The sequence below is a fragment of the Gorilla gorilla genome, chromosome 13 (genome assembly GCF_029281585.2).
Source record: "Gorilla gorilla gorilla isolate KB3781 chromosome 13, NHGRI_mGorGor1-v2.1_pri, whole genome shotgun sequence".
NCBI lineage: Eukaryota > Metazoa > Chordata > Mammalia > Primates > Hominidae > Gorilla > Gorilla gorilla.
Genome location: NC_073237.2, coordinates 127,865,915 through 127,879,472, shown reverse-complemented (window position 1 = coordinate 127,879,472; position 13,558 = coordinate 127,865,915). Strand labels below are relative to the sequence as shown.

Here is a 13,558-nt window from a genome sequence, read left to right as displayed (position 1 = left end):
AAAATACAAAAATTAGCTGGGCCCCTTGGCGTCTGCCTGCAGTCCCAGCTACAAGGGAGGCTGAGGCAGGAGATCACTTGGGGCAGAGAGGTCGAGGCTGCAGTGAGCCTTGGTCTCACCACTGCACTCCAGCCTGGACTACAAAGTGAGACCGTCTCAAAACAAAAAACAAAACCAAAAAAACCTGGACATCAGTGGGGGCTGCAAGACCATCAGAGGCTCCAGTGGGGGCATCTCCCCTAAACTCCGTGGCAGAAGACTGGAGGCTTCTTCCTCCCTTCCCAGGGCTCCTCCTCATCCATCAGCCTCTCCAGCCCCCTCTGCTGAGGGTCAAGAGCCTTCCCAAAGGCCTGCTTTGGAGCAGACATGGTACTTTTGGTTGGGCCAATGCACCCCTTCCCATGTTTTCCCTGAACAGTCGGCACCCAGAGCAGGGTAACTGACAGCAACGCAACCAGGCTGATGGGTCACTCTTCTCAGCCTCACTCCTTCTTGATCTCCTGGTCTATTTGTATGTTAATCTATACAGACCAAAAGGGCACACTGCAGGTTTAATAACCTTAATTATGGTTCTTGGCTGCCTGCAAGACATTTTTTCCATGTTGGTCAACATAGCATTAGATGACACCAGTTAGAATTTAGTGGTTACTTCTTTATGGCTTACCCTTGAGGGGTTATGTGACTCACCCAAGATCCCACAGAGAGGCAAGGAGCTGGGGCTCACCCGGCTCTGTGGCCAGAGCCTGCAGGCAACTGTATTTACAGTGGGCAGGGAGGGTTCCCTGGGCCCCAGGAGGGAGTGGGGCTGGGCTGTTAAGCTTTGGTTCATGCCATGCTAACAGTGGTGGTGCCTCAGGACTTACAGCCTCCATCTTGCAAGCCCCCAACATTAGGACTAGCCTCTTTCAGGGCTGGTCTCCCTTTGAGATTTTGTGAGCTACCTGTCCCTAGGGAGCAGTGAATCAGGGCAGTGAGTGTGGCTAGTTAAAGCTGAGATGCCCATGGCCAGGTCCCCAACTCTCTTCCATAGTCAAAAGGCTTAGAAGGAAGTTGAGGGACTGGGGTTCCTCATGGAAACAGTGTTTTATTTCTTGGGGGTAATTTATAAGTTTTCTTAGCTGGTTCTAGGCACTAAGCTAAAAGCTACTGGTGACTTTGAATTCACACTACGCTGAGGTGGATACCATTACAATCTGTGTCTTATGATTAAGGAGACTGACTCGGTGGTGAAACGTCTTTCCCCAGGTCAGTGAGGCAATGGCAAAACCGAGAACTGCTGCCTCAGCCCATTCTTACCTTTTACCCTTCGCTACCCCAGGCCTGGCTTGCTCCCTCCCCACCCCAAAGCACAGCATAATCCTCCTCCACTTCCTGCAAAAGCACCACTAGAAGTGACAACACAACATGCCACATCAAATGCTTACCTCCTCTGACCAGCTCGTTTCTCACGGCAAGTGACGGGGCCACAGGCAGGCACTGTGCACAACCAGATGCCATCCGTGGGAAGAGAGTGGAGTGCTTGATGCTGCCGCATTTGGAAGATGCTTCTTAGCCACGGGTTTCAATCCCTTCTCTACCCACACAGCTTCTGTTAAGGCATTTCAGCCGTGTCACTCCTAATTTCCGTGTGAACTCTGTAAAATTAGAACTCTTTGATCTGTAGGTCTCTCTGGTCAAATGACCAAGAAACGAGGGATGTACAACCTGAGAAAGCATGTTCAGCTTTATCTTTTTTAACTTTTTTTATTTAAATAAGGAGAATTCTTTCATATGGAAAGAGCTAGTACAATCACATATTTGAAAGGAGAAACAATAGGTACTGAACCGGAGGGAAAGGGCGAGGGTGAGTGTGCCAGCACCGGCCTGGTGAATCCATGATTCCATTTCCCATCCAAGGTAAGTTTCCCGAAATAACGTATAAACAAGCCGCACATTACACCTCTAGCCATCGTCTGCCCTTTCAAATATCTGGTCTACATGGAAAGACAAAGAGGAAAGGCCAAAACATAAACAAAAGGAAACAAAAACAAAACACAACCCTCTCAGGAACCAAACAAAACCCCCAAATCCTTTTTTACTACACAAGGCATGAGGTCAAAAGCTTGAGTACAGTGTCCCCTTTAGATCATGGGAGAAAGGCGTCCACACAGAGCCTTAGCAGGACTTTCCACTCTGAGGCTTCAGAACATGCTGAAGATGGGGCTCTGAGGGTGCCACTACCATCCTGGAGGCCACCAAGTGGGGTGGAGACAGTGAAGAGCAGGTCTCACATGCCCGAAGACCACCAGCCAAATATACACTGCTGGCCCTGGTGGAGCATGGCTGGGCGACAGCGTCCATCCCCAACACTGAGCCACTCCTGTCCTGGATGACTTCCTGCTTAGGTCCGTCACATTTCAGAAGAGAGCTGGCTTTCTGGAAGCCTACGTTTCCCATTCATCACAGAACACGACAGAGTGCACACATCCTGGTATCCCTGGTCTTCAAAGGCCATTTCCAGCAGACCCTCTAACCCAGGCTTGCTCTGCAGGAAGTGAAAAGGGACAAATGAAGATTTGAGGGGCAGCCTGCAGCTACTTGGCAGAGGGGAACCAAATGGCAAGGGAGAAGGCTCCACCAGAGCTGCCATGCTGCCGTAGCAGGCCAGACCACAGCATGGCCGTGCACCTGTGTGTGCTCAGCTTCCAGAAGCCATCACTGACCATCCCGAAGGCAGATCCAAAAGATAGGAGGGTGACAGCACGGCTGGAGAGCACTGATGTCAACGTTTAACAAGGTACCCCAGTGTCCCTAGAAGTGGCTGGAAGGACCACAGCTTTGGAACTGAACTGATTTTCTTGAATGTGAAATAAAGTCATCTTTTGTTTTCCCCCTTAAGGAACCTAGAGCCAGAGTGTCTATGAATTCCAAGTTTGAAAACAATACGAATGTTTAAAAAAAAAAAAAAAAAGCTGTGGGGAGAAGCCAACAGTTAAGAAAACCAAACCAAATGCAGCTGGCATTGCAGTCCCCAGTGAGCGGATGGGCATTTGAGGTGCACACCCACACTCTGGACTTCTTCCCACTCTAGTGGACGGCGGACAATACCGCAAGGCCACTGGTTGCTGAGCAACGAGCCGCATCCCCAGTGACCAAGGCAGAGCTGCCAGCGTCAGGAGGGCAACTTTAACAGGCAAAAGTGAGTGGGTTCTGACCCCCCAATCCCTACCTCAGCAGCAGGAAAGGGAAGTGCTGGTCTCCACCTGTTCCCACTAAGGCCCCGTGGTATCCTGGCAGAAGCCTCTGCATGTATCTGCGCTCTGAGAATGGGGGTTTGAAAACAAAATAAGACCCTACGTCCTACTACCTTGAGCTTGGCTCTAAAACCACGGGAAAGGAAGAGATATATTGCACCTTAAAACGTCTCTGCACTAAGAACTGCATTTCATTAGACCAAGGAGGGGTTGGGGCGCTGGGAGGCCTGAGGCCTGCCCTCAGCCCCCCAAGTCTCATTTAAAACCTGCATCTCAGCGAAGAGACTGCAGCTCAGGTCACACAGAGGTGGTGACTGCACCGAACTTCACATGCAATTTCCTGGCCTTTCCTGCACAGAATTAATTGACATTATATATAAATAGAGCAGTGAAACATTTACTTCTTTTTTTTTCACCTAGACCTACAACATCAATACATATAAATAAATTCTAGTGTTTTTTGTTTTTTTATTTGGGGTGGGGGAGAAGAAAGGAAGGAAATACCAGGTAAGAGAAAAGGGCTGGAGAACAGGTGACCTTTTTGTTTTTATTTTTTCTCAAACAGCAAGTACTGTGGGTCTGATGCCAGGTTCACCTGAAGGGTACATCTTAACAGCATCCAGAAGGCTTTCTTTTGACAGATCACACGCACCACCACGTCAGGTGGGAGGGGTCTGGCCATGCGGCTCAAGTGTCCAGGTGGAGATAAATGTGTGGCTCCCGCAGGCCTGGACTCACCCAGAAATGGCTTGGCAAGGAGGGCCGGTGGGGACAGAGAGGGCTCATCCCAGGCCCCACAAGCAGCCGCTTGCAGTGGGAGAAGGAAAAGCAGACAAGAAGCTCAGGTAGGGAATGCCTGGAACTGTCGGGGCGGGGGCAGCCCCTGGGGAAGGGACTCAAGCATAAAGGCTTGGGATAAAGAGGGAAAAGACCAGGTGAGGGCAGGAGGGGAGCTGCTGAAAGATGCAGGTGAACAGTAAAGCACCTTTCAGTAAAACTGCCCTTTCCCAGGCAGCTCTGGGGTGGGCGCTGTTGGTAGGAGGCTGTTCTCCCGCTTCCTTAGAATTGTGAGAGCAGTAAGAAGTTACTTCAGCAGTTCCTAAGATGCTCCTTCCCCATGTTCTACACTAGACACAGAGCTTAGAGCCCAAGCCTGAGCGCTGTCCTGCACCTGTGAGACGCTGAAGGCAGCCTCTGGTGGGGGGTGCATCCCCGGCCCCCTCCTCTAGGTGTTCTGAGCCAGCCTCCTCTGGAGGAGGAGGTAGACGCTCAGTGACCCCTAAGAACAGCTGAGAAACTTGAACTGTCCCCTTCCCTTTCCTTGGAATGACAGAATCTGGAGTGATTTCCTTGTTTCTTACTTAAAAACAACAAGCCCAGCACACGATGGCTCACACAAGCCTTTGGCTGGAGAAGCTGCCCTCCCGGAGGCTGCGCAGGCCCTTTGGACCTTGGTCAGCCCTCCACCCAGCCTCACCCTGGACCTGCCCCCGCCGTCTGAAGACAAACAAGACTGATGCCTACTGCTTAGCTCAGGCCCTCCTGTCCTGACAACCTGGGTCTGCTGCTGGGAGTGAAGCAAAGGAGGAAAAGGACAAACTCCCAGTGGCCTCACTTGGGGACCACACACGGGTCCACTCCCTCCATCACCAAGTGGTGTTCACGATGAGCTGTGTGGGAGGTGGAGACGGGTCCAGAGAAAGCAGCAGGCTCCGGAAGAGGAAGGAAGGAAAATGACAGGTTACAGAAGGCTTCAGGGAAAGAAATGTGTGAAAAACACAGCACCCCTGCAGGGCAGGGTATGGAGCCCCAGAAGCAGAGCCCACAGGGCCTGGGATGGGCCTGTGGTGTGTCAGCTCACCCCATCTGGGCCAACCTGGGAGCCACCAGCAGCCATCTCCATGATTTGTCTCTGGTGCCCAGCACATCCACTGGCTTTAGAGGAGCCCAGGACAGGGACCCTGTGTGATTCTCATGCTAAAACCGTCATCAACTTCATGGGCTGCCTGTAAGCGCCCTGGGCTCATCAAGGAACCCAACTGTGACCCCCCCTCCCCCAACCTGCCTGCTGCTCTGAGCACCCCATCGCTTCCCAGGCGGGGAGCCAGGCACCAGAATGCTCGCAATGGGTACCCTCAAGAACCTCCTTTTCTTTTTGCAAATAACCTCAAGGGTGAACCAGCTGAGCAATCAGGAGGGGATGCATTCTTAAGAGTCACCTCTTAAGGTACTGCAGTGACGTATCAAACTAAACAGGACAGAGGCTAGAGATGGAAGGGAGTGGAGGGGCTGGCGAGAAACATATAAAAGTTCAGCTATACACATGGAGCTTGCGTTTTTGTTTTCTTTTCCTTTCCCCTTTGTAAAAACCTTGGCTACATTTTAAAACAAAAAGCCTCAAAGTAAAATGACCCTGCTGCCAAATCACTGTGCCTAGGGATGGGCGGCTGGGCCGGAAGCACTGCTGAGAAGGCGCCCTGGCTGCGCGGCAGGACAGGGAGGAGGCAGGGAGGGCAAATCTGCACTGCACGGGAGGCGTCACTCCATGGTCACGGTAGGAGCAGATGGGATGAAGGAGTCGTCTGCTTTTTTGTTTCATATCAAAGCAAGCGGGTCAATGCCATATATCCACGGGTGCAAGCTGGTTGACAACGGAGCTTTCGGGAGTGGAGAGGAGGGAGGTCTCTCAGTCCGGGCCACGCATTTGGACGGTGGATCTGGTGAGGCTCCCGAGTGTCGGCTGTGTCGAGGCCGCATGGCGGCACCGTCCTCAGTAGGGCGAGGCGAGGTGGCAGCCAGGCACTGTCAGGCCTTACTCTCCTCCACTTTGACAGCCCGAGGCTTGATCGCTCCGGTTCGCTTCATCTGGGAGGCAGCCGAGGGGGCCTCCTGCAGCTTCACGGCTCCCAGGCTGGGTTTCTCATCCACTCGTTGTTTTGCCTTTGGACAGATGAATGGGAAAAACAAAGTGACCCTGACGCTGAAATGTGTTTGGATATAGTTCCCACCACTCCCTTCCTGCTCCTGAGTTGCAGGGAAAGCTCCCCTAAGTTGTCAGTCCCTTGGTTGAAGGACCAGACTTAGAAACCCCCCTCCTAGTAAGGAAAGTGGCGCGAGTGCCGTCTCTGCTCCCTCCCTCCCCATAAGCCCTGAGTGCAGTGATTCGGAGAGGCAGGAAGACACCGGGTCCTCCACAAAGAATTCCGCGATGGCACATCCCAGGGCGGAAGCAGTTCTGGTCCCAAGGCCAACTGGAAGAACCTTTTCAAATCAGTGCACCTCCTGCCCCACAGGCAAAAAAGCCCCTTCAAGTAGATCCAAGTGCCCCCTGCACGTCTCGGAGCCCCCGACTGTCTGCTGGGGCCCTAGGCAGACTTGGCCCCAGGCAGACTTGGCCCCCACAGATCTCTGGCCGCGATTCAGCCAACCCCCCCACCATTCCCACTCTGTAACGTTTCCCTGGGGCCCCATTCCTAGTCAGGGCTCCCCTGGTCTGTGGCTCTACACGGGGAGTGGGGTGGGGAAGTCACAGAGCAGCCAGCGCATCTGCCCCCCACCAGGTCTGAACTCTGGAAGAAAGCTTTAGAAGCTCATTCCACACAACTTTCATGACCCCCAGGGGAACCAATGAGAGCAATCACTTCCCATCTCTACCAGCCAGGCACAGTGACTGATTAAAAACCCACGTCTGAGGGGCTTAAGCTCTGAGCCCCAGCACGTTTTAGAGAATAGAGAAGAGAACAGTGCGTGCAGGAAAAGACACTGCGATGTCCTTTTCATTATAAAATGGGAAAACTTAATTTCACCTGTGCTCCCACCCAGCCAAGACAAAGACGAGACACACCACTGACTAGAACCAGCGCGCGCACCCCGGCTCCTAAAGCCGACCCCCAAACCTAACCGAGTCTCCCAGGGCGCCTCAGCCCCGACCTGCCAGGGCTGGTCCACCTTCCAGCACCACCTCCTCAGAGGAATCAGCATCCTCCCTTCTCTGCAGGACAAGGAAGGATCCAGACGCCCGTCAAGAGGAGAAATGCCTTCGCCAGGAGGGACGCGGGTGGCCCAGCTCCCGGTTCCGTGCTCTAATCGCTAGGGCATGGCTCTCTTTAGACAAGGAGCGCTCAGATAGGTTGGACAGTCCCTTCTCTTTTGGCGCTTGGAGACGGGCCTAAGTGTCCAGGGCTGAAGGGTCTGGAAAGCCATCTTCTACCTGTTGCACGTAGTGTCCCTGCACAGAGCCCATGTTAACTGCTGATCCAGAGGGCTTCCCACTGGGGCTAGCAGAGCTAGGCCTGAAAAAACCAAAGGCAGGGGTTGAGAATACACAACGTGTCACCACAGAAATGGAGTCAAAGCCTAGCACATGGAGGAGGCACAAGGAAGGAAGGGCCTGCGGCCAGAGGCGCTCACTCGGGACGGTCTGTGGATCTCTTGGATGGAAAACAACCACAGACCTAAGACAGCCCAGAACGCAGAAGGGTGAGGGGGTGGCTGTCACTGACCACCCTGGCACCTCCAGGACAGAGCTCAAGGAGACGCACCGGAAGAGAGGGAGGCTGAGGCCCTGTACAGATGGGCATGGCTGTCCTGCTGTGCAGAAAGCGACACTGGCCGTCTCAGGGTCTGGACCAACACGATGCAGTGCCCCAGACAAAAGGCCTAGAAGCCTGACACTGAGCCAGAACTGTGCTGAGTATTGTTCTAGTCTTCACTCTTCAGAAAAGGGGATGGGGGAACCAAAATGTACAACACGCTTCTAAATGTGTTCCACTGACCACTAGTTAGTTCCCAGGGATGTTAATTAGGTGCTACGTGGGAAAAAAAGTCTGCGGTCAAAAAGCCTAAGTGCCGTGTGCAGAGTTCAACAGGACTCTCAACCTAGGCCCGCTCAGCCTGTGTGGTGAGTACCCTCCCCAGCAGGCCACCCTGGGGACAGCACTCCCCCAAGGACCTGACCAGGGAACCCTTGTTTTTGCAGCGCACATCTCAGCAGCTCTATTTCCAGAACACTTTGGCAAACACTGCTTTATACAATTATAGCAATTTCCCCAACCCCCCTAAAACACCATAGAAACAAAGCTACTAGTTTAAGGCTTCCACTTTCTAAATATGCTCCAAAGAATAATCTGCTGCCATTCATTCCTACAACTACATAGACACAGGCGACTCTTGTCCCGTGAGGCTCTGTCTCTGGGTTTTGCTTTTTGAGGAAGGCTCTGTAGCCAGAGGCTGCTGGAATCTGCCTGTGGCAGCAGCGGGACAGCGTCTGCTGAGACCTGCAGCCGCCTTCCTCCTTCCAGTTCCGCTCCATGGTCGGTGCTGTCCAGCTATCTTTTTCACACAGTCCTGATGTTTTGGTCTATGTGACAGACATGGTAGGAAAACGAAACATACTAAAAACAGAAATAAATGAAGCCAGGAGAGTGAAAATAAGAACAGAAAAGATGGAATGGGAGGAAAATCTACAAAAACCCCTTTCTCTGGAAATGAAGGTACAAGAGTGGAATGCTGTGATGGAGGACAGGCAAAGGGCGGTGGGGCAGAGGGAGGGCAGTGAGGCAGAGGGGGTGCAGCTGGAGCAACTTGCAGACCATGGGGGCCCAGCTTGCAGAGCGCTCCTCAGGCCCACAAGTACCTGTGTAGTCGTGGGGATACCTCATGGCGTCTGCAGCGATGGTGTTAACCTCACAGGGCACCATGGGTCAGGCAGGTCTGTTTCACTCATTTGTAAACACAGAGGGGTCTCAGGAATCTCCCACATGTAACAAGGGTGGACTGTACAAGCCCTCGGAGCCCAGGGCCAGAGCGTGCTGCCTTCACACACCAGCACGGGCAGAAAAGGCAGTGGACCAGAGGCTCTCGCCAACATCCGACAGAGCCACCTGAGTATCCAGCTAAGGGGACCTGAGACAGTTGCTGGAGGTGGAGACAGACACAAAGGAAGCAAAAAGAGGGTGCTGGTTTGTAGCATGGAAGGAATGGCCCCATAAGCCCAGCAATAAAAAGTCCCCTGGCAGGGGTCATAGGGCAAGTCCGAGGAAAGAGACGCTGGGAAAGGCCACGCTCCTTCCCTTGCCAGGATGCAGCCCTGTGGCCAGTGGGTCCTGTTTTTAGGATCTAATGGGAAGTCACGTCAGTCCTGATGCCTACTAAATGTCAGCCGTTCCTTTTCCTACCTTTCAGGAAAGCTCCCCAATCCAGAGCATCTTATTATAATGATTAAAACCAAAACCACTCTCCTGACTCCTCACTCCCCCAAATTTAACTGGAACACAAGTGCATCCCAGTGCCGAAACACCACAGTGACACATGGCCCACAGAGGGACCAGGTCTCTGGCGGCTCTCCCTGGGCCCAGATTCTTCTGAGCCACTGGGCCGCAGCTCTGGCAACTGCTCAGCTACACAGCACGCAGTCCCCAGGGAGTGGCTTTACCTGTAGGTCTGTGGCGATGGCACGGGGCCTCCTGAAGGGACATTCTGTTTACTGTCGGCAAAGTGGAAGCCTTTCATCTCCATCTGAGAGGGCTAGAGAGACCAAGCAGCAACAAGCTGTCATTTGAGGCACTGGAGACAGCTGGACCACACACTTACTGAACCCAGGGCAGAGGTGGTGAGGGCCATGGGAATTCCCAGGGAGGCATCTTATAGAGCAGTGGTTTTTGGCACCAGGGCCCAGTTTCATGGAAGACAATTTTCCCACAGACCAGTATAGCTCTGCAGCCCGGGGACTGGGGACCCCTGTTCTAGAGAAATCTGCAAGCCCCTTCCCTCTAAGCCAGACTCAAGTGGGCTTCTTCTTAGAAGCAAGAACCATCACAATACTTTGTTCTTTTTAAAGTGAGGTGGGAGAGCCAATGAAACATGGCCATCCATAGCAGGGCCTCCTGGGGAGCTGGGGAGGAATGCTGATTCCTGGCCCTCAGCCCTCGACATGTTCAGAGTCCCCAGGACCTGCCTCTGTGATGGCCCCACACATGGTCACCTTCCTTTCTGCCCTGGCAGTCCCAAGCCACTGGCTCTCTGTACCACACAGGCGTACTTAGCTTGCTAGAAAAAGTTGGTGACACAAGGCCCCCTCCCTAGGGTCAGAGGCAGATGGGGTCCCCTTACCTCTCTGCTGGTGTTCAGGACTGGCGGCTGGGACCCGGGCGGAGGAATCCTTCGGGGGGCCCCAACGGAGAGGCTCTGCCCAGGTGGCAGCTGAATAGACTGGGGCAGGATCAGTGGCTGCTGCCCGGAGCCGTACCGAGGCAGTGGCATGGTCAGCTGCTGGGTGACAATGACAGTCAGGAGGGGGAACGATGCTACGGAGAAACCCCAAACGCACCAAAGAGCGACCGCACATGCACTTCAGATTCATACACTTCAGAAGAACTAAAGCAAAGCCTGCATAAAGCAGGACATGCTCTGATTTCTACTGTAGCACAGGAGAGATCGCCCAGGATTTCACACCTTCGATGGCAGAGGCACGTCTTCTTGCTGGAATAGAGTAGGTGGTGAGAAAATGGGCAAGACTAAGCTGGCTGCAGGCACGGGAACTAAGAGCGTTAAGTGTGTCTCATCCACATCTCTGCTAAGGGCTGCGTCTATCTTCAGCCCTTTCTGCCTTTGTCCAGCAAGTGCTTACTGAAAGCATACAAGGTGCCGAGGAAGCGGCAGGGCCCTGTCCAACATGGGCCTGCACACTGCCAGGACAGTGTGTCACACACTGGACACAGCTGCAGGACACTCGGGATGCAGAGCGGCATAGGATCTGTGGGTGCACACCAGATTTATGGGTGCACACGGGGCGGGGTGGGCAAGGAGAGGACGAGTGAGGAAAGTCAGAAGTAATGGCCAAGCCAAGTCCCAAAAGATGAAAGCTGCACCGGAAGTATATCTCTGCATTCCTTTGTACAGCACACACATTCAAGACTCTTACTGTTTTGCATCAAGTGGTGGTAAAAACAAGACTGGGCTGGATTCCGGACTGTGGGGGTCCTTTGAAGCATGCTGACAGGAGAACAGGGTAGCTGCAGGGCCTAACTAACTAGAACAAGATATGCGAGGTGGGGATGTGGGCCCGGAGACTCTAAGGACAGGGGAACAGGATGGCGTAGGGGGGCTGGGCCACTTTTGGTCTCTCAGTCACTGTCCTCTTCATCTCCCTGCTATTGAGTCCACAGTGGAGGGTCAGAAGGATCTATTGGAATTACATCACTGAGACTTGTGGTGGCCAGAGCCGCAAAACACCATGCTCCTCCTTGGAGCACCAAAATGGTGCAAGATGAAAATGATGGGAACATGCTGCCGTTTATAGAGTGCTGACTTGGGGTATGATCTGACTTGCAGGGAGGCCAGGTAGGAGTCCCTACAGGAGCTGGACAGCATGCAGGGGGGTGGAGGGGATGAGACACAGCTGGATTCTGAATCCTTTTAAAGCCAGAGCTGACAGGCCTGCTGAAGGGTAAGGGGGCGAGGTGAGGGGGAGCAGGGAGCCAAGGAGGATGTGGACTGGACAAGCAGAAGGATCGGGAGGAAAATCGAGTTTTGAATATGATGAATCTTGAGATGCCATAAGACACCATAGCAGAGATGCTGGAAAGTCCATTGGATTTGAGATTCAATTCCAGGGACAGATCTGAGCTAAAGATGTCCATTTGGGAGTGAGGAGAAGATGAAGGAATTTAGAGCCATGACTCTTGAAACACACCCAAAGCAGGGCCCAGGGGCATGCTGACCATTACAGACTGGGAAGGAGAGGGGATAGCAAAGGAGACTGAGGAGGAGGCCTGAGGCAGCAGGAAAGCCAGGAGTGACAGCCTGGAAACTGGGTGAAGAAAGTGGTTCGAGGGGTGTGGGGGGCGGGATTACGGGGTCAGCACTGCAGCTCGTCTGTGTACTGACGGGAAGGGACATCTGATGCACGAAAGAGAGGGAGACATGCTGGGGCGGGGCCCCCCAGGGGCACAGGCAGCACCTAGGCAGGGATGTGGCCACAGGGGCTTGGAGACTGTCACTGCTCCTGTTTCCTGGGTGACACAGAAGGGGAGGTCATGGGTGGGAGGCAGCGAGGGGCAAGATGCAAGTCTGAAAAGCTGCTAGGAGGGTGGGGGTTGACTCGGAGCCACAGCTTGGATGAAATGCAAAGGCCATGCGGCTCTGCAGATCTGCTGATCGGGAGGAAGAAGCCAGGCCAAGGGGGAGGATGACAAAAACATGGGTGGCAGAGACTGGGTGTGGTGGCTCACACCTGTAATCCTAGCACTTTGGGAGGCCAAGGTGGGTGGCTCACTGAGGTCAGCAGTTCGAGATCAGCCTGGCTGACATGGTGAAATCCCATCTCTACTAAAAATACAAAAATTAGCCGGTGGGTGGTGGGCGCCTGTAATCCCAGCTACTCGGGAGGCTAAGGCACGATAATCGCTTGAACCCAGGAGACAGAGAGGTTGCAGTGAGCCGAGATTGCGCCACTGCACTCCAGCCTGGGCAACAGAGCGAAACTCCATCTCAAAAAAAAAAAAGAATTTTGGAGTTGGGTCACTAGAGGGAGTGAATTGAAAAAGCCAGAGGTGACAACTGAGAGGGACACTGAGTTGAGATTATGCAAGAGCCACAGCTACTGGAAGCAGCCAAGCCTAGACAGGAGTGCACAGAGCAGGGGCCCATGTGAACAAGGGCACCAGTGGCGAGGAGGGCACAAACTGCATGGACAGGGTCCATGGCACAGAGACCCGGGGTCATCTCTGCAGACATCAAAACCACTAGGAACTGGAACAGGAGAGTGGAGACAGACTGCAAGCCAGACCAGACAAGGAGGGTGACCTTCAAAGGTGCCAAATACTGCCCACAGGTTGACGGAGAGGAAGATTTCACAGCAGACGCTGGATGTGGTGATGGCACCATAGCAGAGTGGAGGGCTTGTCAGGCACAGTCTATGGTGTGGGCTTCAAAGCTGGCGTTTCAGGGAGGAAGGAAGAAGAGGAGTCTAGAAGCATCAACAACTACAACTACGCAAAGAGGACTCTTAACCCATTCCACACCCTACTGCACAAGGGCAGGGAGAAAGGAAGGAGCCCCCCGTCTGGGGGCTGCAGGAGCAGGCAGTGCTTAGGGGACAGCCAGGTCTCAAGAATAAAGAGATGGATGAGGGGCCAGGGGTGGTGGCTCACGCCTGTCATCCCAGCCCTTTGGGAGGCCAAGGCGGGCAGATCACTTTGAGGTCAGGAGTTCGAGACCAGCCTGGCCAACATGGTGAAACCCCATCTCTACTAATACAAAAATTAGCCAGGCACAGTGGCACACACTTGTAGTCCCAGCTACTCAGGAGGCTGAGGCAGGAGCAT

At 53.6% G+C, this 13,558-nt stretch overlaps 1 protein-coding gene, 1 non-coding gene and 1 pseudogene across 27 annotated transcripts in view; 1 reads left to right on the top strand and 2 right to left on the bottom strand.

The window, feature by feature from the left end:
• Positions 1 to 1,723: 1,723 nt before the first annotated feature.
• The window catches only part of PRRC2B (proline rich coiled-coil 2B), a 126,056-nt gene continuing 114,221 nt past the window's right edge, over positions 1,724 to 13,558 (bottom strand). For 13 of the 26 annotated variants that reach the window (XM_019033550.4, XM_019033551.4, XM_031007725.3 and 10 more), the window contains 4 exons: positions 10,344 to 10,502; positions 9,667 to 9,758; positions 7,444 to 7,525; positions 1,724 to 6,173 (listed from right to left, as the gene is read on the bottom strand). In XM_019033550.4, coding sequence (XP_018889095.3) covers positions 6,039 to 6,173; positions 7,444 to 7,525; positions 9,667 to 9,758; positions 10,344 to 10,502 — 468 coding nt within the window. In that variant the 3' untranslated portion in view covers positions 1,724 to 6,038. The remainder of the gene's footprint in view (positions 6,174 to 7,443; positions 7,526 to 9,666; positions 9,759 to 10,343; positions 10,503 to 13,558) is intronic. The other 13 variants (XM_055351372.2, XM_055351369.2, XM_055351371.2 and 10 more) reach the window with 3 other exon arrangements.
• On the top strand, positions 1,771 to 3,929 carry LOC101132589 (uncharacterized; annotated as a pseudogene).
• LOC115933505 (small nucleolar RNA SNORD62) lies at positions 11,353 to 11,438 on the bottom strand. The gene has a single exon (XR_004069332.1). It is a non-coding gene; the product is annotated as a small nucleolar RNA SNORD62 (small nucleolar RNA).